This window comes from Meriones unguiculatus, chromosome 6, assembly GCF_030254825.1.
Source record: "Meriones unguiculatus strain TT.TT164.6M chromosome 6, Bangor_MerUng_6.1, whole genome shotgun sequence".
Taxonomy (NCBI): domain Eukaryota; kingdom Metazoa; phylum Chordata; class Mammalia; order Rodentia; family Muridae; genus Meriones; species Meriones unguiculatus.
In genome coordinates, this window is record NC_083354.1 from 110,353,880 (window position 1) to 110,377,506 (window position 23,627).

General features: G+C 42.3%; 1 protein-coding gene across 5 annotated transcripts in view; it reads left to right on the top strand.

Moving 5' to 3' along the window:
- Lactb2 (lactamase beta 2) overlaps positions 1-18,774 on the top strand; it is a 36,435-nt gene extending 17,661 nt beyond the window's left edge. For 4 of the 5 annotated variants that reach the window (XM_021663464.2, XM_060385838.1, XM_060385839.1 and 1 more), the window contains 4 exons: positions 4,814-4,992; positions 13,888-14,036; positions 17,558-17,639; positions 18,203-18,774. In XM_021663464.2, coding sequence (XP_021519139.1) covers positions 4,814-4,992; positions 13,888-14,036; positions 17,558-17,639; positions 18,203-18,246 — 454 coding nt within the window. In that variant the 3' untranslated portion in view covers positions 18,247-18,774. The remainder of the gene's footprint in view (positions 1-4,813; positions 4,993-13,887; positions 14,037-17,557; positions 17,640-18,202) is intronic. The other variant, XM_021663466.2, reaches the window with a different exon arrangement.
- Positions 18,775-23,627: the final 4,853 nt, after the last annotated feature.

Consider the following 23,627-nt stretch of genomic DNA (forward strand, 5'->3'; position numbering starts at 1 on the left):
AGTGAGTTTGTAGTTCCAGGTCCTGATAAAGAGAAAGCTACTCATGACCTTTGTTAACGTGGACAGATTGTAATTGAAAGGGGCCCATGGAAACAGATACCGGGACCATCGCTGTGGGGGTCCTACAGCCGAACAGAGGACCGGGCTCCACCTTAAGGAGGACAGGTAGAGAATGAGCTCAGTGCATGGAAAGTAACTGAGAAGAAGCCAATGGTAAGGAGATTTCTGACTAAGCCAGCCTCACCAGATCCCTGCAGAAAGCAAGCCAGTGTGGTGAGGGGTCTGGTGTCAATGGCAGAGCATTTCTCCAGACCCGACCTACTCAAATTAGCTTCCACCAGGACAGAGAGGCAAACTCAGTGTCAGGCCAAGTCAGCGTGGGAGACGGGCGGCGTCCTCCATCTTCTCAGGGTCCCTGGTTACGTTGGAAAATAGAATTGACAGAGACAGAATTAAAAAAAACAAAAAAACCAAGTAGCTTTCGTGTTTTTAGGAGGCACCGGAGTGTTCAGAAATAGACCCAAATTACTGGAAAACTACTTGCTTACGCTGTTTGGTGACTAGACAAAAGATGTGAGCGAGGTGCTTAAGGAATTCTGCAAGGCCTTTTTGCTCAGATTCTTCCCCAGAAGTGAGGCTGCCTCTATCTGAGTATGAAGCCTGCGGCTCCCAGAGGAAAGTTGGAGAATTCCTTCTAGGTTTGAAACCTTTGTTAAGGGGGAGAAGGTATTGGGAGGTCAGAGAGACCTCCTTGCCTCTTCTCTTCTACCTTGTGCCCTCGGCTTGGCCCACTCAGGATGCTGGAGGTATGTTTCAAAGCAGCCTGCCCCAAGCCCTGTCTCCTGGAGGTTGGAGAGGTGGTCCAGTGGTTAGAACACCCACTGCTCTTGCAGAGAACCCAGGTTAGGTTCCCAGTGCTCACACGATGGCTCAGCCACCGGTAAGTCGAGCTCTAGTCAAGATCCTACGTTTTCTTTTGAGTGGGGTAGGCACTAGGCACCCCAGGCGTACATACCAGGTATGAAGTCAGAACTCTCAGGGACATCAAATACAATTTGTAAAAGAAAGAGGAAGTGCCAGGTTGATTTCCACAGTGGCTGGACAAGTTTGCACTCTCACCAGCAATGGAGAAGTATTCTTGCTTCACATCCTCCCCATTTACGTTGTCACTTGAGTTTTTGATTGATCCTAGCCATTCTGACTAGTGTAAGATGGAATCTCAGAGTTGCTTTGATTTGCATCTCCCTGATGACTAAGGACTGAGCATTTCGCTAAGTGTTTCTCCGCCATCCTATATTTCTCTGTTGAGAATTCTCTGTTTAGCTCTGTACCCCATTTTTAAATTGGATTATTTGATTTGTTCGTGTTTAACTTCTTGAGTTCTTTATATATACTGGATATCAGCCCTCTGTCAGGTAAAGGGTTGGTGAAGATCCTTTCCCAATCTGTAGGCAGTCGTTTTGTTCTGATGACGGTGTCCTTTGCTTTACAGAAGCTTTTCAGTTTCATGAGGTCCCATTTATTGATTGTTGCTCTTAGAGCCTGTGCTGTTGGTGTTCTGTTCGGGAAGTTGTCTCCTGTGCCAATGAGTTCAAGGCTCTTCCGCACTTTCTCTTCTCTTAGCTTTACTAATACTCGGTTATTTCGTCAGAACTTCTGTGTTCCTTGCTCCCGTTCCGCGTCCTGATTTCCATCTATTGTACCTTTTTACTGCACCTTTGTTTTCTCATACTCTGTTACCTTGTTGCTCCGCTTACACTAATGAAGCTTGTTTTTGGTTGACATTTCTTGTTTTTCTTGCTGAAGGTTTTATGATTGGTGGGATTTTGTTTTAGAAGTTTCTTCTTTATAGTTTCTTGCTTCTGGATTTCTGGTTTTTTTTGTTTGTTTGTTTTTTGTTTTTTCTTATCCACTGTCTGTAATATGGGAGGTACTTCTTTTATTCCAATCATCTTAATTATCCTCTCATATTTCCTAATTTTCTTCTGATGAAAACTGCAGGGTTATTTCTGAATCCTGAGAATGGGTTGTAGGGGGACAGAAGTTTATAGGCATGAGCCTCGTGGTACATAATCTAGATGAACTTTCTTTATTGGGAACCTGTTTTGACAATTTATTCCTTTCCTATGGTAGTAAAATAACTTAGAAAAGGCTTTTTTAAGGTCTTTGGGAAGGGTAAAGGCCATTTGCATATGACAATATATATAAACTGATGTCAACATGGAAAAAATCTGTGTTCAAATAATCTTCATTTGCTCAGCATATTATTTCTGTTTCCATCCCCACCTGTTTTACACTTTTGGAAGAATCAGTCTTAGGGCACTTGTCTAACAGTTCAAAGTAAAAATGGAACTTAGATATTTGGGAGGTTTCTGTTCTGTTTAGGAGGTGTTTGGAATTTTCAGTGTTGAGGATTGAATCCAGGGCCTCATGTGTTCTACTGCTGAGGTACAGCCACTGCCTGAATATTTGTTAAACAAATTTTCAATCTTTTTTTTTTTTTAAATTTTAACCATCTTCCATCTACTTTCCCCTCTCCTTTCAAATCCCTAGGTTTCAGGGAATTCTTCCTGGTAATCTAGGTGATTCTCAGTGTCCTCTGCCTGCTTAGGTCTCAGCTTTGTCATGATTGTTAATTCCCTTTCATCATCTCTCAGTTTAACCTTTGGAGATGTAATCTTCGCCCACTCTTTTCATCCTTGTGGGGGTTATATCATTACAAAAAAAAAAAAATCCACACAAACACGTACTCCTTTGCTGGGGTTCTAGCAGGAAAACAGAGGCAGATGTTTGGGCTACTGTGTTTAACCAAAACCCCACACTGAGTCCCTAAAGATTAAATAGAAATGCGCAGTTATATTTGTCATATCCCCCTAAGTAGCTCATTGAGAGTTTTATTTACAGTGTTTCAAGAACATAAAAATCAATCTGTTTAAGTCAGACAGAGAAAGGTAATTGAGTTCATCTCTTAATCTCAATAAAACTAAGTTGGCACTGTATTTGTCAGACATTTCTTGCTATCATCTATGATCCGCTCATCTAAACTGGAAAGGTTAGTAGAACCCACCCCAGGGTCATGTAAGGGTCAGGTGTGCATTACCTACAAGCTCCTAAAGTCAGTGCTGAGACATGGAAAGCTATGTTTTAGTGTCAGGTTCCACTAAGAACGGAAAGCTGGAAGTAGATGGTGGGAAATTAGAAGGGTCCTGCCTGTCAGGAGACTGAATGGCAAACAAGTAAAACAGTGTGCTACCATAGAACATACATGTGATTCAAAATACACGAGTAAGACAGGGAAAAATTACCAGTACAGAGGAGCCTTTACGTGGCTGAGAAATCAAGAGGCACTTTGCAGAGCAAATTACTTGGATTTAGCCCTTATATTTTTGGTTGTGAGCCTAACTTTTAATAGCTGAGCCATCGCTCTGGCCCTAGATTTAGCTCTTTATTTATTGTCGGTATAGATAGAAAACTTAATGTGAATTTACATAAATGCTCTTGCAATGAAAGATTTATCATGACTTAAAGATATCACAATCAGTTTTGAAGCTTATGGGTTTTTGTTAGCAAACATTAATTTAAGGCAATAATGGGTTTCATTACGACATTTACATTCATGTATATAACGCATTTCATATTTACCCTTTTATTATTCTCTGTCCTCTTGTTTCCTTTCCACTCTACTGATCCTTCTCCTCCCAACTAGTCCCTCTTTTACTTTCACATCATTTCTCTCTCCTCCCCTGTGGGGGGGAGGGGAGAGTGCCGGCATGCATTTCTACCAATGAGTTTGATTAGGATTACTTTTAGGAATGTGGATGAGGGCTTATTTAGACTCTGGACAACCAAATTAGTAACTGTACTACCAAAGAAAAGCATAAACCAAGTTCTGTATGCCAATATTTAGGATTGGTTAGAGGTTTTTTATTTTGATTCTAAAGGCTTGTTTATCTTCGTTTCTGTATCACATTGTTTTAAATATTTTTATGGCTTACAGATACTCTTGATATTAATAGGCATCTCACCGATACTTATTTAGATTTTTTTTTAATCAGTTTGAGTGTTTTGCCTTCATGAATGTATGTGCTCTAAACACGTGCCTGGTACCTTTGGAAGTCAGAAGAGGCTGTTAGATTCCCTGGAATCAGAGTTACAGATGGTTGTAAGCCACTGTGTGGGTGCTGGGGATCAAACTTGGATCCTCCGCAAGGGCAACAGGCGCTCCTGACTGCTAAGCCAGCTCTCCAGCCTCTACCCTCAAAAATAAATCAAATCAAATACATTTAAGAAAGTTTCTTTTACATTTTTATATAAATACTATTAGTAAAATTTCATTTTTGAGAAAAACATGTAGCATGTGCCAGCTATTATGTAGAGCACTTAGGTATTTGCCTATAAAAAATTTAATAGTATAGACAAATACAATAAAGTAAATGAAAACTTCAAAAATCAGAGTTTTGTTAGCATAGGAAATTGAAAAGCCAAGTTCTTACTAAAATTACTGTTTTTAAGTAATCTCGATTTTATCTTCTATATTTTCATGTATTTCAAATTTGTTTTAATAATCTTTTATAAAGTAAGAAGAAAAGATGTTATTAAATTTGTACTTCTCAATAAGAAATATGGCCTAATAACAGGGGATATTTGTCTGGGGTCAATTTTCCATGAGCAACCCCTGAAAAAAAAATGAAATTCATAACTCTTTGCCAGCATGTGTTGGTGTCTTATCTATAGATGACAGAATGACTTACTTTTCGACATTTTCGAATTTGTACTTGCTGTCTTAAGAATCGTAACTTCTGTTGTTGATTAGAGTTCTATACACTCCCGGCCACACTGATGATCACATGGCTTTAATCCTGGAAGAGGAAAATGCCATCTTTTCTGGGGATTGCATCCTAGGAGAAGGGACAACAGTATTTGAAGACCTCTATGATTACATGAACTCCCTAAAAGACTTACTCAAAATCAAAGCTGACATTATATATCCAGGTGAGTGACGTCTTTTAATGTAGTAAGCGGTTCTTTTCCCATGACAAGGAATGTTCCTTTTGCTTACCTCTGAGTTGAAATACAGAGAGAGACAACTTGAAGCTTTTGTGTTTGCATATACCAAGTGGTCACATGCTAGGTTCCTTGATGGCTTTTTCATGCATGTGTTATATAGTGTACCTTTGATTGTATTTACCTGAGTAGCCCTGCTTTTACTGCCCCGCCACTGCCCCTCTTCTGCAACTTTCATTCCTTTAAAGATTTTATTTTTAATAATGTGTGTGACAGGAGGGGGCGTGTACATATTGGTACAGTGCACGTGGAGGTCAGAAGAAGGTGTCAGATCCCTTGAGGCTGGAGTTGCAGGCCATTGTGAGCTTCCTGACTTGGGTGTAGGAAACTGAACTCAGGTCTGTTTGTTGTTTTTTTGTTTTTGTTTTTTAAAGATTTATTTATATAGTATTCTGTCTGCATGTGTGCCTGCAGGCCAGTGGAGGGCGCCAGATCTCATTATAGATGGTTGTGAGCTACCATGTGGTTGCTGGGAATTGAACTCAGGACCTTTGGAAGAACAGCAAGTTCTCTTAAACTCTAAGCCATCTGTCCAGCCCCAGGTCTTCTCTAATAGTAGTACATGTTCTTAACCTATAAGCCATTTCTCTCTCCAACCCCCTCATTATGCTTTTCTTTAAAGTGTGGCTTCTGCATATGAAATGTGATATTTGGCTTTCTGAGGTTGATATAATGGTCCATCCATTTTCCAGCAAATAACATGATCTCATTCTTTATGGAATAATAATATTCTGTTATATATAAATACTTTGTTTTCCTCCATTGGCAAGCACCCATGCTGAATCCAGAATTTGCTGTTGCATTTGGTGCCAAAATAATGTGGGCATTTAGGTATGTCTCTTGCATGAAACTGCTGGTTTCTTTGGGAATATGCCCAACAGTGGTACAGCTAGATCTTGTGATAGTACTACTTGAAAGCTGGTTTGTTTGTTCTTACAGTACTGAGGGTGAAACCCAGTGCCTTGTACGTGGTAAGCAAATACTCCGAGCGATGGCCCAGCTCCATTTTTCATTTTATGAGAAACCACCATGCTTATTTATAGGCACTGCTTTTTAACTCTGTTGGGTTTCTTAGACCTCTGCTTCCCTTCCAACCCCCAACTCTATGCAGGAGAGAAAGAAGGTTAGGAGGGACAGGGGAAATGGACCTCTTTAGAGTTGGTTCCTGCTGATTTGGGTTCTTGGGTTCTTTAGGACAATTCCGGTCTCACAGTGAGGCTATCCAGCAGTCCAGCTAACCAATAAACACAACAGCAGCCTTCTTCCTTCTTGGGGAAGTATTCTTTCCTCTCTCCCAGAGCCTCTCTTGGCTCTGATATTTATACACTCTCGGGGTCCTCAGAGTTAAACTTTCTCTAGCTGTCAAAGGCCACGTCCCTCTCACACCACATGAGGCTGTTATCAGCTGGCAGAACCACACCCCTCTCCCCTCTCAGAGCTGAAGGAGTCTGTTATCAGCTGTGAATAAACTAAGGCAGTCCGACATCCTACATTTGGGATTAAAACAAAAACATATTTATATAACTTAACTGAGTTTTTAAAGAAACCAAAAACCTCCACTACACTTATTTCTGTATTGACCACACCAATTGACAGTTTCAGTTTAATGGTTCTCTCTAGGATTTCTTTTTTCGTATTTTCTGGAAGATAGCTCTTCTGTCTGGAATGAAGCAGAGCTATGTGTGGTCCGGACTGGTGTTTCTCTGGTGGCTGGTGTGATATTAAATATTCTTTTTCATGTATTAGCTCTCTGTTCTTCTTTTGACAGTTGTTTCTTTGAGGCAATTTTGGGTAGGATGGTGCATCTGCAACCCTAGAACTTATAGCAGGAGGACTACGATAAATCCAAGGCCAGCTTTAGTAACACAGCAGATAACAGGCCAGCGGTGTAGTGAGATCCTGGCTCTACTCATTTTCCCACTTCCTGACTACATTATTTGTTCTTTCAGTGTTGGTTAGAGTTCTGCGTGCGTTGTGTGTGTGTGTGTGTGTGTGTGTGTGTGTGTGTGTGTGTGTGTGTCAGAGAAAGATTGAGAAATTACTCAACCAAACCCTGCCAGATCAGTGACAGGCCGATTTCCTCTCAGTCTGTAGGCCTTCTTGTCGCTCTTTTGACTGCTGCCTTATTGGCGCAGAGCTTTTTAATCTCACCGTAGTCTCTCAGTTCTTGTCCATTTGCTTGAGCTGTAGATTCCTCTTCAGAAGCCCCTCCTCCATGTTTTCCTTTTAAAGTATTTGCCCAATGGTTAGCTCTAGTGGTTTCAAAGGCTCATGTCTTACAGCAAGACCCTTGATTCATTTGAGGTTTGGTTTGGTTTTTTGGTTTTTGGTACACAGTGAGACACGGAGGTTTTGTTTCTTTCTTCAACATCTGTATATCCAGTTTCCCTCGCTGTTTGCTGAAAAGTTGTCTTTTCAACATTTTGTTTTGGCTCCTTAGTCAAGAATCAGCTATTATAGCTGTGGAGGTTTGCTTTGGAGCCTTTCATAGGTCTGTGTATCAGTTCTTGTGCCAGAATGATACTGTTTTGCTACAGTAGCTCTGTAGTATAATCTGAAATCAGATATTGTGATACTATGCAGCATTGTGCAGGTTTGTTTTGGCTATGTGGGGTCTTTGTTGATACATTTGAGAACTGTTCTTTCTTGTGTGAAGGATATCAGAATTTAGACAGGGATTTGCTCTGAATCTGTTTATCATTTCAGGTAATAGTGCTGTTTTCACCATATTAATTGTGCCAATCCATGAACACGTATTTGTGTCTTCTTCAAGTTATTTCTACAGTGACTTATAGTTTTCGTTGTAGAGGTCTCCCACACCTTCCTGTAAGTTTTGCCCGAGTGCTTGGTGTGTATCTGTTGGGTTATTTGTTGTTGTTTTATTTTATTTTTAACAGAGGACATGAGGCTACTGTGAGTGAGATTATTTTCCTGGTTATTTCACAGTGCATCCACTACTGATATATAAAAAGACTTAAGTGTTGAGTTTTATAACCTGGTGTTTATCTGACCCGGATTTCTCCTTTAGGTGTTGGAGTGTTGGCTCATTGTTACCTGCAGAGAAGGGTCAGCTGGGGTCCTTCTTTACAGTTGCAGTTCTTTCGCATAGTTACTTTGCTGCCACTAAGACCATGGCACCTGGCATGAACCACAGGGAAAAGGACTTACTTTGACTCATGGTTGTAGATGGCTTTAGCCCATCATGGCAGGGAAAGCCTAATGGACCAACTCAGTTGATGGCAGCCAGAATATGTAGCAGAGACTATTCACACCTGGGAAACAGAAAGTGAAAAGAACCAGGAGCCATGGATGACCTGGAAAGGCCCACCCTAGTGGCTAACTTCGCTAAGTAGCTCACCTCTGAAAGATCCCATACACCCAAGGAAAGCACCACTAGCTGCAAACCAGGTACTCAAAAGATAAACTGTGGGAGTGTTCACATTCAAATCACACTTGCATTTCTTTCTCTTTGCCTGTTGACCCCGCTAAGAATTCTTGCACTATAGCCAGGCAGAGGTGGCTCACACCTATAATCCTAGCACTTGGGAGGCAAAGGCAGGAAAGTGAGTTCAAGGAACTATAGCGCTATTTCAGGACAGCCAAGGTTACACAGTGAAACCCTGTCTTGAAAGAGGAGGAGGACTAGAGAGATGGCTCAGTGGTGAAGAGCACTGTCTACTCTTCCAAAGGTCCTGAGTTCAATTCCCAGCAACCACATGGTGGCTCACAAACATCTATACTGGGATCTGATGCCCTCTTCTGGCATGCAGGTGTACATGCAGAAGAGCACTCATATACATAAAACAAATAAATAAATCTTTTTAAAAAAAGAAAGAAAAAGAGGAAGAGGAAGAAAAAGAGGAAAAAATTCAAGCACTCTATTGAATTGAGTGGAGACAGTGGACATCCTTGTCTCTCTTGAATTTAGAGAAATGCTTTTCTTTTTTCTTCAGTTTGTGTGTTAGCCACTAAACTTGTCGTGCCTAGCTGCTACTATGCTCAAGCCTAGCACTCCTATCCTACGTTCTTCAGGGCTATTATAATGAAGGGATGCTGAATTTTGTCAACTCCTTCTGCTTCTGATGAGATGGGCATTTGATTTTTGTCTTTGATTCCATTTGTGTGCTGTGTTGTGTTTGCTTACTTGTATATTTTGAGCCATTTCTAGAATTACATCAATTTGATCATGGTAATATGACCTTTCTGAAGAACACCCTTTGGAGGGGTTTGTTCTGTAGGATCTGTCTTAAGGATCATTGGCCTTAGTCGCCTTTGTTGTTGGATCATTGTCCAGCAACATCAGTAAGCAAGGCAACCCTGGGTTAGTACCCTGGGTCCTTTTCTGTCTTGTAGAACAGTTTGAGAATCATTGGTCCTAGTTTTCTTTAAAGGTGTGGTGCTCTCAGTTGTGAACGTTTCTGGTCCTGGGTTTCCCTTGTTGGGGACCCACAGTGCTACTTCAGTCCTATTTTCCACTGTAGACGTTTGCTTGAGTCTATCCTCTCGTTTCTATTTTGCTATGGCTACAAAGAGAAACCCTGATTCAAGCAAAACAAACAAATAGCATTTCTGTTGCTGATGTTTTGTATTCTTTGAGTCTCTATTTCATAGTCATTACTTTATTCCATAAACTGTTATTAATTCTATTTATATTTATCTTAGATTTGACTTAAAGACGTCAAAGTACTTAATTTTATTATTTGGTCTATAACCCTGGATTTTTATAGTTTATTCATGGATGTGTATGTGTGTGTCTGTGTACACGCACACCACACAGAACACACATGTGGAGATGTGAAGACAGCTTGTTGGAGTTGGATCTCTCCTTCCACCATGTGGATTCTGGGTATCAAACTCAGTATATCAGGCTTCGTGGCAAGTGCCTTTCCCCACTGAGCCTTCTCTCCAGCTCCTCTCTGGCTTTTTTTAATGCAGAGATTTCAGAGCTGTTATGTGACTTCTGCTGAAGAGATTAATTAGTTCATGCCTGCAATGGGAAGTCTTTAAAGAATAACTTGGCTGGGTGTATAATAGACTTGGTTGGCAGTTGCTTACTATGTTTTCAAGGCCTTGGGGTTTCTGCTGACATGTTTGCTCTTATTCTAGTATATTTTCCTCTAATTTGACATGTCCTTTGCAGCTTCAGTTCTCTTTAACTGTCCTGTACTCTGGACATTTTCGCTGTAGTATGACATGGAAAGGCTGTTTTCTGGTCATGATTTTGGGGATTCTAAATGCCTCCTGTCATTGAATGCTCTGCTGAAACGCCACCGAATACTTTTTATGTGTCCGTTGTCAGTAACTTAGTTGCTTTGTCAACGCTACATGCACAGGTTTGGTGTCTCTATCTGTCCAAGAGGTCTTGAGTGTTGTGGCCATGGTTGTTTGCTTTTGTTGTACTGATACTTGAATGTAATGATTTCTTTGTCTTCAACCCTTGATGTTCCTGGCAGCATTTGGGGCTTCCAAGAGCCACTGCCAGCTCCAGGTTTTATGGCCTTTGAAGCTAGGCAGGTTCTCACTTGCTCTGGAGGTCCTCCAGTTGTTGTACTCAAGGATGACAAGTTTCCACGCCAAGGTGCATACAAGCATGTGTCAGAGTTCCTCAGTGGACACGAAACCCTGAGGAAACTCAGCACTGTGACCTCCAGACGCTCCCAAGTACTGAAGCACCTTGCAGGAAGACGGCACCAGGGGAACCTAACTGGTCTCCCTTACCTGCCCTGCCCTGACACATGTATAAACACAGCTTCTGGGGCCAAGCTGTTACTGGCCAAGGGCCCACAGCATTCTGAGAGCAGTATGGGGTGTTCTTGACCCCACAGAGCAGGGCTATCAGTCACCACAACCCCACAGCACAGTCTCTTCCTGTTCCCTGAACCTCTAGGCAGCTCCATATTTAACAACCCTAACCCTGTTACCACTTCTTGTGACCTTCTTCCATACAGACACGGCGGCAGTCATCCCTCAGCTCACTAACTTGTGATTAATGTTTGATTTCAGGTCCAGCATAGCTCAGTCACTACCAATATACCCCTCTCAAGGTGGCCCCAGGCTGTAGCACCCCAAGGTGCGGGAATGGGAATAGGTCCCTGCTTCACCATTGACTGCTACACAGACGTCTCTGTTGCACCAGCTCCCCATACTGGACTTAAGGCCTTCTAAAACTGTGGTCTCTCCAGAGCTGGGTCTGCCAGTCCAGTGACATCAGGACTGCCTCCCTTGCCTGTGGTCACAGCAGCAGCCTCTCCTCTCGAGAGCTAGGAGGGACTACAGACTGTTTCAAGACCACCTCTGTGTCACCTGTGTTTCTCCATGCTTCTTAGATGCCCCCTTACCTCCTTCTTGGTTCCCAGTGCTCTGCCTTCCTTCTCCTTCAGTGCAGTTTGACGCTGATCCTTCTCACGCATGAGCTTAAACAGAGAGCATCTAATCACCACCCAACCCTGCTTCTTCAGTGACACCCTTAGTCCTTTCCTGGCTGAGAGCTATGTCCATAACACTTTCTGTAAGGAGCTTTCTTCAGCATCCACACAGCTGTCGACTAAACTGTTGAAACAAAACAAGCTTACGTGGGAACAGGAAAATGCCTCAGTCACTGTTTTATTAACTGACTTCTCTCGCAAACCGCGCTTTAGCTATGAAACCTCGGGTAACACTTGTCCTCTGAACTTTAACTCACTGTGATGCTGTGTCAGGTTTCCATAGCAACCATAAAGCGGTACATATTCAGTCTCCAGAAGAAGAAACCTGTTAAATGTAGCTGTCACTACACTGCTTACAATATGAATGTCCTCTCTGACACAGGGAGAACCTAGCAAGAGTCCCAGAAGGGATAGGGGATGTGGTTAATTTTCTAACTTGCTGCTAACAAAACAGCCATGGAAAATCTGTCAGGACAACTACATTCTCCCGTGCGTTCTTGGTGCTCAGGAAGCAGTAACTGTGCTATGGCTGGGCATGTGTGTTACCGTGACACGGGCAGGGTTAGGCACAAGAAGCCCCTACTGGTCTAGCTGACCCCCAAGCTAAACCAAGGGAGGAGAGGCCAGCTACACAGGTTCACAGAGTGTTTGCACCCAGACAGACTCGTGTATTACTAGCAAGGAAGTTGTTTTTATGGAAATTGCACTCTGTCACCATAGTTACCATAGAGTAAAGACTGCGTCCCTGCAGGTGTCGTGCGATAGCCTTACAGCTGTGTGCCTTCAAAAGCCCTGGGGAGTGGGTGCTGCAGAAACGGGCTCAGCGAGCCTCACACTTTCCTTCCCAGGGCTAAAAAGGAACAGACCGTTAAGAACCCAAGTGCAGTGCTCTTTATGCGATACTAGGTTAGCCTGCTTCTGGTTATTTTGTTCTCGGAGCTGTAAAATATCCCCCTGTGGACTCCTGCACCATGCTGCACTGTTTAAAGGGCAGGCGGATTTCAGCGGGACTTGGTCTGAGTTGCTACAGCTGCTCTAAGACTGCGGTTCTCCTGCGGATATCAGCCTGCTTTTATTTCCCCGTTTCAGTCTTCTGTTAGCAAGCTTACTGCAGCAGTTAAGGCAGACTCGTGGGAACCTCAGCCCCCACCTTTTCTTAGCAACATAGCTGTAGGCAGGTTCTCCACCTTCTCTGTGGATGTAGTAGTCCCCATCTCATGGGATCCGTGTAAGTGAGGGTGCTTCAAGTGTGTGCAGTAATGCTGAGCGTCAGTGCACACTTCTTGTGCCACCTGCCATTGTTGTGGGTACTGTTTTAGTATGTGTGCTATTGCTAAAATCGATCTTAGATTTTTTTAAGGTTCATAATAGCATTATGTATGTTTATTTGATATAATTTGCTAAAGGTTTTTGGCATTATACACAATTTTTTATTGTTGCCGTTAAAGCTTTGTTTTCCCCAAGCTATCTGTAATGTAGTGCTTTTTATTAGCATACATTAATTATACGTAATGGTCCTTTTCCTTATGACATTTTTATAGGTTCGTGTAATGTATTTTGAGGGGCTTGAGAGAGAGCTCCATGGTTAAGAGTGCTTGCTGTTCTTTCAGGCGACGGACATTCATTTCCATGTCCAGTGGCTCCCAAGTGCTCCAGAAGAGCCAATGCCTTCTTCTTGGCCTCTATAGGCACCGAGTACTGATCGTAGACACATAAATGATGGAGTAAATCTTTAAAAATTATATTTGGATCATTTTTACCTCCTAATACAATTCTTGTCCCCCTCCCGTCCCCGCTGATCCCGTTTCTCTTCCCCAGTAGCCCTCCCTGCCTTCTACTTTCATGTCTCCTATGGTGATCTGAGGAGTTTAATTAGGGTTGCTTCCAGGAGCAGGGGTGAAGGTTAGCGCAGGACAAACATCGGCAAGTTACCAGGGGCTACACTGCTAAAGAAGAAAATGTCTCTTCCTCTCCAGCAACTGTCAACTGACAACAGCTCCTCGGGGGGAGGTGGAGAATCTCTCAGGACCTCCTCCCACCACAATGTTGACAGGCCCGCTTCTGAAGTCCTGTGTGCACTGTCTATAAATACCCATGAGCCTTCCAGGCAGTGAACATTTATGTACGTAGTGTGCTTTGCGGTAGGGCGTGAATTATTTTTAAATAAAGTGAATTGAGCCAGGTGAGGTGGCGCATGCCTGTAATCCCAGCACTCGATGAGGCAGAGGCAGGTGGATCTCCGTGAATTTGAGGTCTGCAAAGTGAGTCCAGGACAGCCAAGGCTACATGAGAAACCCTGCCTTGAAAACAAAACAAAAATAAAGTGAATTAGCTTTGCACTTAGTGTTTCTTATCTGGTTGTAGTAAATGGCATAATTTTTTTTTTTTTTTAATTCAGGACATGGCCCAGTAATCTATAATGCAGAAGCTAAAATCCTGGAGTACATTTCTCACAGAAATAGCCGAGAAGAGCAAATTATTACAATATTCCGTGATAACTTCGAGAGAGCATTTACAGTGACTGAGCTTGTGAAGATTATTTACAAGGTAACTTCCTTACTACATCCCAGGTGAAAACAAGTGTTCTGATTCTGTAAGTCATGCCAGTTGTCTCAGCCTGCGGCCAGCAGTTTAAGTTAAGAAAGGAAAATGCCCCCAGAGAACAAAACCAGCCACCCCAGGCCATTTTCAGCCTGAGCTCTGGGAAGCTTTGTAATGACACGGACTGTCCAAGCCATTTTGATTACCTGGTGTCCACTTCAGTAAGTGATACAGGGTGATCATCTAAACAAACAAACAGACAAACAAAGAACACCTGAGGACGCTCGCTGTAGCCTAATATCGAACATACGCATCAAAAACCATGAATAGAATACTTTCTGTAGGAAAGGTGTCCAGAGCTCAGTGTGTGGCCTCTGGGCACATTCCTGTGGCACCACGTGGTTCCCTTAATGTGACTCTGTGTTTTGGCGAGTTTAATACCCGCTGTGCTTAGTGGTTCTGTGTAGGACTTGGCAGATTAGGTTTTAAAAGTCCCGCCATGGTGGGCACAATAGTACACTTATGTAGCCTCAGCACTCAGGACGCAGAGACAGGGCCTGCGGGGGGGGGGCTGCCCGGAGAGGACCTGGAGACGGTAACGGCTGTGAAGAACCTGGAAAGCACCGCAGACTCGGACATCTCACTAGGTGCACGTCAGACAGCGGTGGACACTGAGAAGCACCTGTGATTGGGGCCATCACTCAGGAGGAGAGCCTTGCATATTCAAAGCCCTGGGCGAGGATCCTTGGCACAATCGGAAAAGAAGTCATTGGAAAACTTAACACTAGTGCTTTCCTGTGGGGCTGAGAGCTGGGTCACTCTCCAGAGGGCTTGCTGGACAAGTGTTAGAACAGTTCATTCCTCAACAGTCACAGCATGTGCCTATAGTCCCAGTGTGGGAGGGTGGGGGGTGGCGGGGAGGCAGAGACAACAGGATCCCTGGAGCTCCCCTCAGCCACTCCACCGGAGTCAGTGAGCTCAAGGTTCAGTGAAGGGGCCTGTCTCAAAACACAAGATGGAGTGCAATCAAGGAAAATATCCGGTATCTTCAATCCGAATGTGCACACACACACGCACACACGTACGCACACACGACTCGCTGAAGAAAAGCACTGAAATGGCGTGAAAGAGCTCGTTACATCTCCAGTACTTGTTGTAGCCACTTGAAACTATACACTGCTGCTCTGAGGGTTTTTCCCCAGCTAACCTAAATACAGTCAGCAAAACTGTCTCATACCCCGTCCCAGAAGAGTGATTAAGTGATTGCTCATACTGACGCAAACATCGATTCTTCCTCCAGGAGTCACAGCGCAAGCGTGTTCAACACCCGTGCATGCAGAAAGGCATGAGGTAGCCTCAAGAGACTTATCCGTCCGGCAGTTGTTAGGTGTTTCCTATGCCACATGCTAGAGGAGGTGCAGAAATACGTAACTTCAGACCCTCGCCTTCAAGGGGTCCAAAGATTAGTGAAGTCAAGCGCTGTCACAACAGCACCTCCCCTCAGCACGCCACCCTAACTGTTGTATCTAGGTTGAGCATCCTTAACCCAGATTTATGCGATGCTTCAGCAGCTTCATAGGTTGGAGCATTTTGAATATCCATCACATTTTTACCACACTGTCATACTTCAGGTTCTGTACACCCTATGTTGATACAGAATTTGAAATCCATTTTACCTAGTGCAGATGCAGAGTAACAAGTTTTTGTCTAAAGAAGGAGTAAGCATTTGCTAGGCCAGAGTAGAAGAGAAAGGAAGTCATTCAAGTCCTAGGGAAAGGCATGTTCAAACCCTCAGAGTGGCAGGAGCACACATGTCACAGGTGTGGGTAGAGAGGAAGAAAGCCCCAGAAAGTGACGGAGAAGAGTGGATGTGATCAGATCCCAAGGACACTTTCCTGCCAGCTAAAAATTGTAATGTTATCCACTGGTCTGGGAATGATCACTTAAAGGTCGTAATGGGTAGCTCAGATAATGAAGTCTAGAAAATCACACTGGTATAGACGGTACCAGTCCTTAAAGGAGAATGTGAGCACCAGTGTTTACTATTTCTATGTGTGTTAGCAGAGGGGAATGAAAATGGAAACTGCGAATGGGGTCCCAAACCTATAAAGCCACAGCAGGAGGCTGAGTGAGGCCAGCCTTGTAGACAGTGACTATCCAGACCGAGCTGTCTCAACAGGGAGAGAGCGAGCCAGCGGTACAACCCTTTGTAAACATCAGTGTTCCTTTGCAAATATCAGTGTTTTAACACAAGTCTAAGGGGGACTATACAAGAAGACTATGGATGCTAAGTGACATGGGATAACTACAGAAAAGGCAGCCTTCAAAAAAGAGAAACAGCCAGTTAATTTTCATCTACAGTGAGACAAGCAAACCCACTGAATTTTGACTGAGTCAATCTTGGCAAAATATCTTCAGGAAGCTGAGAAACAGAATATTCTGTTTTCATTCCTTTGCAGTGATAAATCACTGAGCAAAAGCCACTTGTTCGGGGAAGGATTTATGTGGTATATGCTTGCAGGTCACAGCCCATCACTGAGGTGAATCAGGGCAAGAGCTCAGCAGGGGAACCATGGAGAAATTGCTTTCGCAAACACCGGATGCTTCCACCCACAGTAGGCTGGACCCTTCCAGGTCAATTAACAATCAAGACAATCCCCCACAGACATGCCTATGGGACAGTCTGACTTAGTTCCTCAGCTGAGGCTCTCCTGTCGCATGTCTGTGGGCGTTTCACGTTGACAACTAAAGCTAACTAGGACATGGATTGTGAATTTTGTGAAGAAAATTGGCTTCAGAGTTACAGTCCTTATTGAATCATAAAATGAATTTTCTCCGTTTATTCAGCTGATGTGTCAGTTTTGCATTTTAGCAACATTATAATTTAGCAAGAGTAAAGGAAAACTGTGGGTCGTAAGATACAAAGATATTATCATAATACCTAAAAAAGCACAAAGCCATTCAAAACTGTTCAGAAACGAAGAATTTTTATATTTACTCATTTCTTAATTTATAAACATTAATGGATTTTACTGTGTCAGTATGTGAATCACTAGGAATTTGGTTCTGAGCAAAATAAGACACTGATATTGTTTTGTAGCATCTAATTATTTTATCTATAGAAATATAAAACAATATTATCATAAAGCAAGGCCATGTACAAGGTAGAAATTGTCTCAGTTGGCATTGTATTTTCTTGTTTGATTTTGTTTTCTTGAGGCAGGGTCTCATTGTGCCAGGCTGGTCTCAGACTCAGTGTAGCCAGGGATGACCTTGACCATCTGACTGTCCTGCCTCCACCTTCTGAGTGCTGAGACTTCATACTCCCAGTTTTGAGGGGCTGGAGGGAACCTGGGCTTTGTACGTGGTAGGAAAGTTGTCAGCTGACCACATCCCTGACTTAGGTTAGTGCTAAAGGGTGCTCAGGTTAAACTTTCTCTCCTGTTTATGTGTCTCATTTTAAACATTGCAAACAATGAAGTGTTCTTTAGAAATGAGACTCCCTTTTTACCCCTGTTTCCTTTCAGAATGTTCCAGAGAATTTACATAAGGTGGCGGAGCGTAACCTTTTGCTTCATTTGAAAAAACTAGAGAAAGATGGAAAAATATGTATGTATCTTTCTGAGTCTTAATGCATTTACCACTGGCACTTAAACATTTTTGCAGGTGCTTGGGTTTCTTTTTAGTTCAAACAGCACCCATCTGAATTCTCCCTTAAATGTCACATTCAGTGGAGAGATACAAACACTAGGAAGTGGGGTCCAAATACTTCCGCCATAGTGACCTGGGAGTTGTGCATTGGAGAACAGTGTTCTCAATGCCAAGGTCAGGAAGACTGACAGGTGGTACACCTGAGAACAGGCACAGCTTCTAAGTGCTGGTAAAATAGTGAAGTCAGAGATGATAAAGTACACGTTCTATATTTCCTAATGTTAGACATGATTATCAAGTCAGACATTTTTATAAAGGTTTAGTTCTTAAAGTCAAGAAGTTCATCAATGCTTGAATTTTGTATACAAACCTCAGCCATATGCTCACATACAAGAAGAAACTCGCTTTATTGTCATCGGTAAAGTTCCTTTAAGGATTGTGCACGTTTTCTTATTACAGAAAAACTTAAAATCCAATGGATATACTTACCTCTTGTTTTTACTTTCTGTTTTTTTCTACAGTTTACATCATAAATCCTGACAAGAAGTGGAAAGCTGTCCTTTAGCTGCGGATCAATGAAGCTCTCTTATTTTGCTTTTAGAGGATGATATGTTTTCTTAGGTATAGATTATTTATAGAGAATATTGAATGGAGGATTTTGAAAATAACCCTGGACCTTTGTAAAATATGTAAATTACATTATATATCCGTAGAACAAATTACCGATCTAACCCTGATCTTGGGAACATTTTAACCAAAACTTTAGAATCTAACACTTCATCAGTTTCCTATAGCTTAAGTAAAATGGTCACTTCAGAATAATACATTTTGCGTAGTTCAAACCAGTTAGTACTTTCAGGTTTGGATATGCACTAGCATTTGCTAGTAATGCTGTTTTCAGCACAGATGTCTGCATACTCCTTTCTTCAACTTGTCTAACCTCTTACATACCAAGTTTATTTCCAGTTTCTATCAGTTATATCATTTAAGTATTTGTTCTACAGCTCTATGTTATGTTCATTTTCTTATAATGGTATCCCAAAAATTATTCATAAGATGATCATTGAGAAATATTAAATATACCAACTTGAAATATTATGTGATTAATGATTTTTAAAGATTTTAAAGATTTGTTTTTATTTTATGTGTACGGGTATCTTGCCTACATGGGTGTCTGTGTGCTACATATGTGCAGTGTTCATGGAGGACAGAATAGGGCACTGGATCCCCTGGAACTGAAATTCCAGGCATTAGTCATCATGTGGGTGCTTGGAATCAAACCTGGTCCTCAGGAATGGCAGCCAGTGCTCTCAGCTGCTGAGCCATCTCTCCAGCCCCTGAATAATTGTTTCTATAATCTATTAGTATGACCAACATGCTTTGCAAGCTTAGATTTTACTACAGAAATAGTCATCAGTTTATATATGAATAATATACTGGAAATTGTTTTCTTTAGTTAGAAGATTATAAGATAGGCCTTTTAAATATGTAAATAACACTCGTAAGTAATAGTTAGATTAGTGGTGCTGTGCAGTAATTTCCTCCAAATTGAAAAGTTCAGTCCTAGAGGGAGGAGCCTAAGAGACTCGGGAAACTTACAGGGATCAGGAAATAACTCACAAGTCTCAAAAACTTCCTGAAACTTAAATGATTCACCAGGTCCCTCACCAAGGTTACCTCGGCAATATTGATGGCTGGGGAAAAGAGATTTCTCAGCTCTTGAGCTGCCTGCAGGTGATACAGGGGAACTCCAGGAATGTGGCTTTCATGGAGTAGGCTTTTCAATAATGCATCTTATGCTACCTTAACACATTTTTTTCTTGTCCCATAGAAACATGTAATATACCCAGAAGTGTTCCATACTACAAAATAACTATAAAATGAACAATTAAAAGCCAAAGACCCAGTGCACAAATGGGTGATGAACTTTTCTCCAGAGAAGATACCTAAGTGAAAAAATGTTAAGCATCACCAATCAATACAATCAAAATATATATCAAAACCACAGGATACTGCCTCCTGCCCATTTGGATAGCTGTTTCCTAAAAATAGGAAGAGAACAGCTGCTGATGTATAAAGAAAGTAGAACCTTTTTTTGTTTTTTAGTTTTTGGGGTTTTGTTTGTTTGTTTGAGTCAGGGTTTTTCTGTGTAGCCTTGGCTGTCCTGGATCTCATGGTAGACCAGGCTGGCCTCAAGCTCACAGGGATTCACCTGTCTCTGCCTCCCTGAGTGCTGGGATAAAAGGTGTGCACCGCCATGCCTGGCTAAGAAAGTAGAACCTTCATATACAGTTTGTAGGCTGGTAAAATAGTGTGGCCTCTGAAAAATAGGTGGCCTTCTTCAAAAAAAGAACAGAATTACAGTATGAGCAATTCTACTTCTGAGAATCATTTCAAAAAACTGACTTAAGCAAGTATCTGTGGGGCTGATATAAAAATATCTTTAAAACAAAGGAAAATATGACATGTCACATCATACAAGAATTCCAAAGACATACTGCTAAGTGAAATAAGCCACCAAAAGACATACTATACGATTCCACTTGCTTGAAGCACCTATAGTAGCTAAAGTTGTGGAGACAGAAAGTAGAGTTGTGAATGTAGTGATTTGGAGGAAAGGGAAAGGAAAATTATCAAGCTTCAGTAAGGGACAGTATAAAAAGTTCTGGGCATGAATGGTGGTACCCATCACAGAAACACTGTGATCCTGTAGATGTACTTAATGCCAAGCATTATCCCTCCTCCAGGATACCACCACCGAAAGTAAAAAATGTGTACACACATCAATATCATTTAGACAAAGAGAATTTAATTTCATTGGTATATGAATAATCAGCTTCCCTCTTAGCTTGCTTGTCGTTTTTCCCAGAAAGATGAATACAAACACCATTTGTTGGTCAAATCAGAAAGGCAAAAAAAAAAAAAAAAAATCATTCTTTGCTTGCCCTCATCCCTCATGTCCAACTCCTCCCATTCTGCCTCCAGAATCCACCATTCTTATCCAGTCTTAGAACTAGCCATCATCCTTTCTTCCTGAATGCCTGTTAGCAATTAGCACCCTCTTCCATTCTTGAAAGAGGTTGGGGGAGAAGATAAAAAAAGGGCATTCTGAGCTGTGGAAATCTCATTTAAAAATCCATGCAAAGGTGGGTGGTAATGCACGTTTAAATCTCGGCACTCCAGGAGGCAGAGGAAGGCAGGTCTCTGTGAATTCAAGGCCAGAGTTCCAGAACAGCCAAGGCTACACAGAAAAATCCTGTCTAGAAAAACAAAACCAAACAAAAGTTAAAAATAAAACAAAAAGACAAAAATCCAAGCAATTGTTCCATTGCCATGACACACTTCAGATACTGCATGCTGCAAGTAGATCTTTTCAGAGAAGGACAGGATGGGAAGCTACTTAATCTATTAGTGATTTAAGAAGCCTAGCAACAGCTATAACAAAAACTGTGACATATATTAAATGCTTTGTGCTGGCGACTGCACCAGATACTACAGAGACAAAGTGAACAAAACAGCGCCTGGACTCGAGTGAGCTCAGATTCTTATTGTCAAGGCAATGTAAGTACCATTGTATTTGTTTGGAATAAAGGAAGAATCTAACTGGTCGGGATATAGAAGGCTGCTAATGGAAGCCTGAGCTCAGTCTATACAGAGTACGTGGTAGCCAGAGGAAAAGGCAGCATTTGTTTGGATGAGAAAATGTATTCCAGTTGGAATAATCACAGAGCTAATCAGAATCTCATGAGGACATTAAAATCACCAAGGAACCAGTATACTGGAGTCACAGACAGTGGGGTGCAGCTGTCATCCCAGTAGTGCTTGGGAGGATGAAGCTGGAGGATTTTTAGTTCACAACCAACCTAGGGCATACAGTGAATTCCCCATCTCAAAAATAAATAAATATGAATATATATTAATTCATTTGTATACCAATTACTCTATATCATATGCACTATGATATAATATTTATATAATAATGTTTACATATTCTACCCATACTTTGCACAATGGAGTACAGTAATCTTTAGCTATAGGGACGACATCCCAATACCTCCAGTGGATATCTGATACCACAGATGTTATTGAACCCTACATACGCACGCACGCACGCACACACGCACGCATGTACACACGCACACACTGCATCCCTATCTACAATAAAGTGTGATTTATAAAGACACAGTAAAAGATTAACGATGACTAGTAATACTGTGCCACTAAATCCATGTAGTATGTAGTGTGCCCAGGTGTGGTGGCACATGCCTTTGATCCCAGCACTTGGGAGGTAGAGGCATGTAGATCTCTGTGTGTTTCAGGCCAGCCAGGGCTACACAGTGAGACCCTAGAAGAACAATTGAGTATTTTGTCCCCCTTCTCCAAGTGCCTTACTGTATTTTTCCTTAGGAGAAGCACGTTCCAGCTGCTCATAGGCATATCTGAGTTTCTGGCATCGCCACGTTGATGCTTTGAACGTGACTTAGTAAAAGTGACCTGCATCAAGCACCTGTTACAGTCCTGTGGTAAACTGATAATCCGTGGAGCCACTAAGTGACTAACATTCATAGCGCATATGGTACACCTAAACGGGATAAAGCGTGATTCATGTCCTGAGTTGCTCAGAACAGGACAATACGCAGTTTTGCCTCATTACTCAGAACAGCATGCAGTTCGGGTTCCAGGGCCTAGCGTGATTAAAATAATTATCTGGTATTACTCTGGCTCAGCAGCAAGTGTTTGTCTCCTGCCATTACAGTAATGTCATCCCTCTGTTTCCAGCACTCCCCTCCCCCATCCAGTGTACCCACTAGCTTTGGATTACTCATAGCCTCTACTTACTCATCTTCTGTTTACCTAAGATTGTCTACAGTTCCTTATGGCACCTCTGCCTTCTCTCAGTTATAACCTCAGAGAGTTTGCAACTGGGCAGCTCTTTGTGCCTCACAAGGAGCTAAGAGGAACACCTAAGCACATAATTACTCTACGTTTCTTGCTGTGTTCTCTTATGTTATTGACTGGCCTTTGTGATAACTGTTCTGAACAGCCATCTGCCTAGAATCTTACGAACAGGAGCACTGGGCAGGCTGAAATGTTGTGATTGTTTTTGCAGAGAAGAATGAGAAGGGCAAAAGGAGAGGGATTCTAAGGGAGTAGAGTCCTCTACTCCAGATGCAAGTGCTACTTAAAAGAAGAAATAACATCCAGAGAGTTGGGGCAGGGCACAGTGCCAAAGCATGAAACGTAGTGTGGACCCGTGTAAAAAGCTGGACATGGTGGTACGCACCTGTGGTACCAGCATTGGAGAGGCTCCTTAGAGTCCCTGGCTAGCAGGTGTGTCCGACTTTGGGCTCTGTGAGAGACCCTGTCTGAGAGAGAAAATGGAGAAGAGATAGGGAGGACACCCCATATCAACCTCTAGCCGCCACAGTCAGATGACCCCATTTACACATCGAGAGAGAGACAGAGGGAAGAAAGGAAGGAAAGAAGGAGAGAAAGAAAGGAAAGAGGGAAAAAGAAAGAAAGAAAGAAAGAGAGAGAGAGAGAGAGAGAGAGAGAGAGAAAGAAAGAAAGAAAGAAAGAAAGAAAGAAAGAAAGAAAGAAAGAAAGAAAGAAAAAGAAAAAGAAAACCCCAACACCTGTTTGATCTTGAATCAGGTAGAAAGAAGTCTTCGAGAACTAGCTTCCTGGTTTCTTATGTTGATGGGCAGTAGAGGGATGTAAGGAAGTCCTGCTGCACACTGTGGAAGAGAGGAAAGATTTCACTACAGATCCGAGTCTGCGGAGCCTGAGAACACCCAGCATGAGGCAGTGTGAGCATTTAGAATATAGAAATGGAGGTAACCAGACAAAGTGAAAGTTCATATTAAATAACTCAGGCAAAAGGTTGGCTATTGAGGTAACTGACTGGATGACGGGGAGCCAGGCCTAAAGAACATGTGTCTGTCT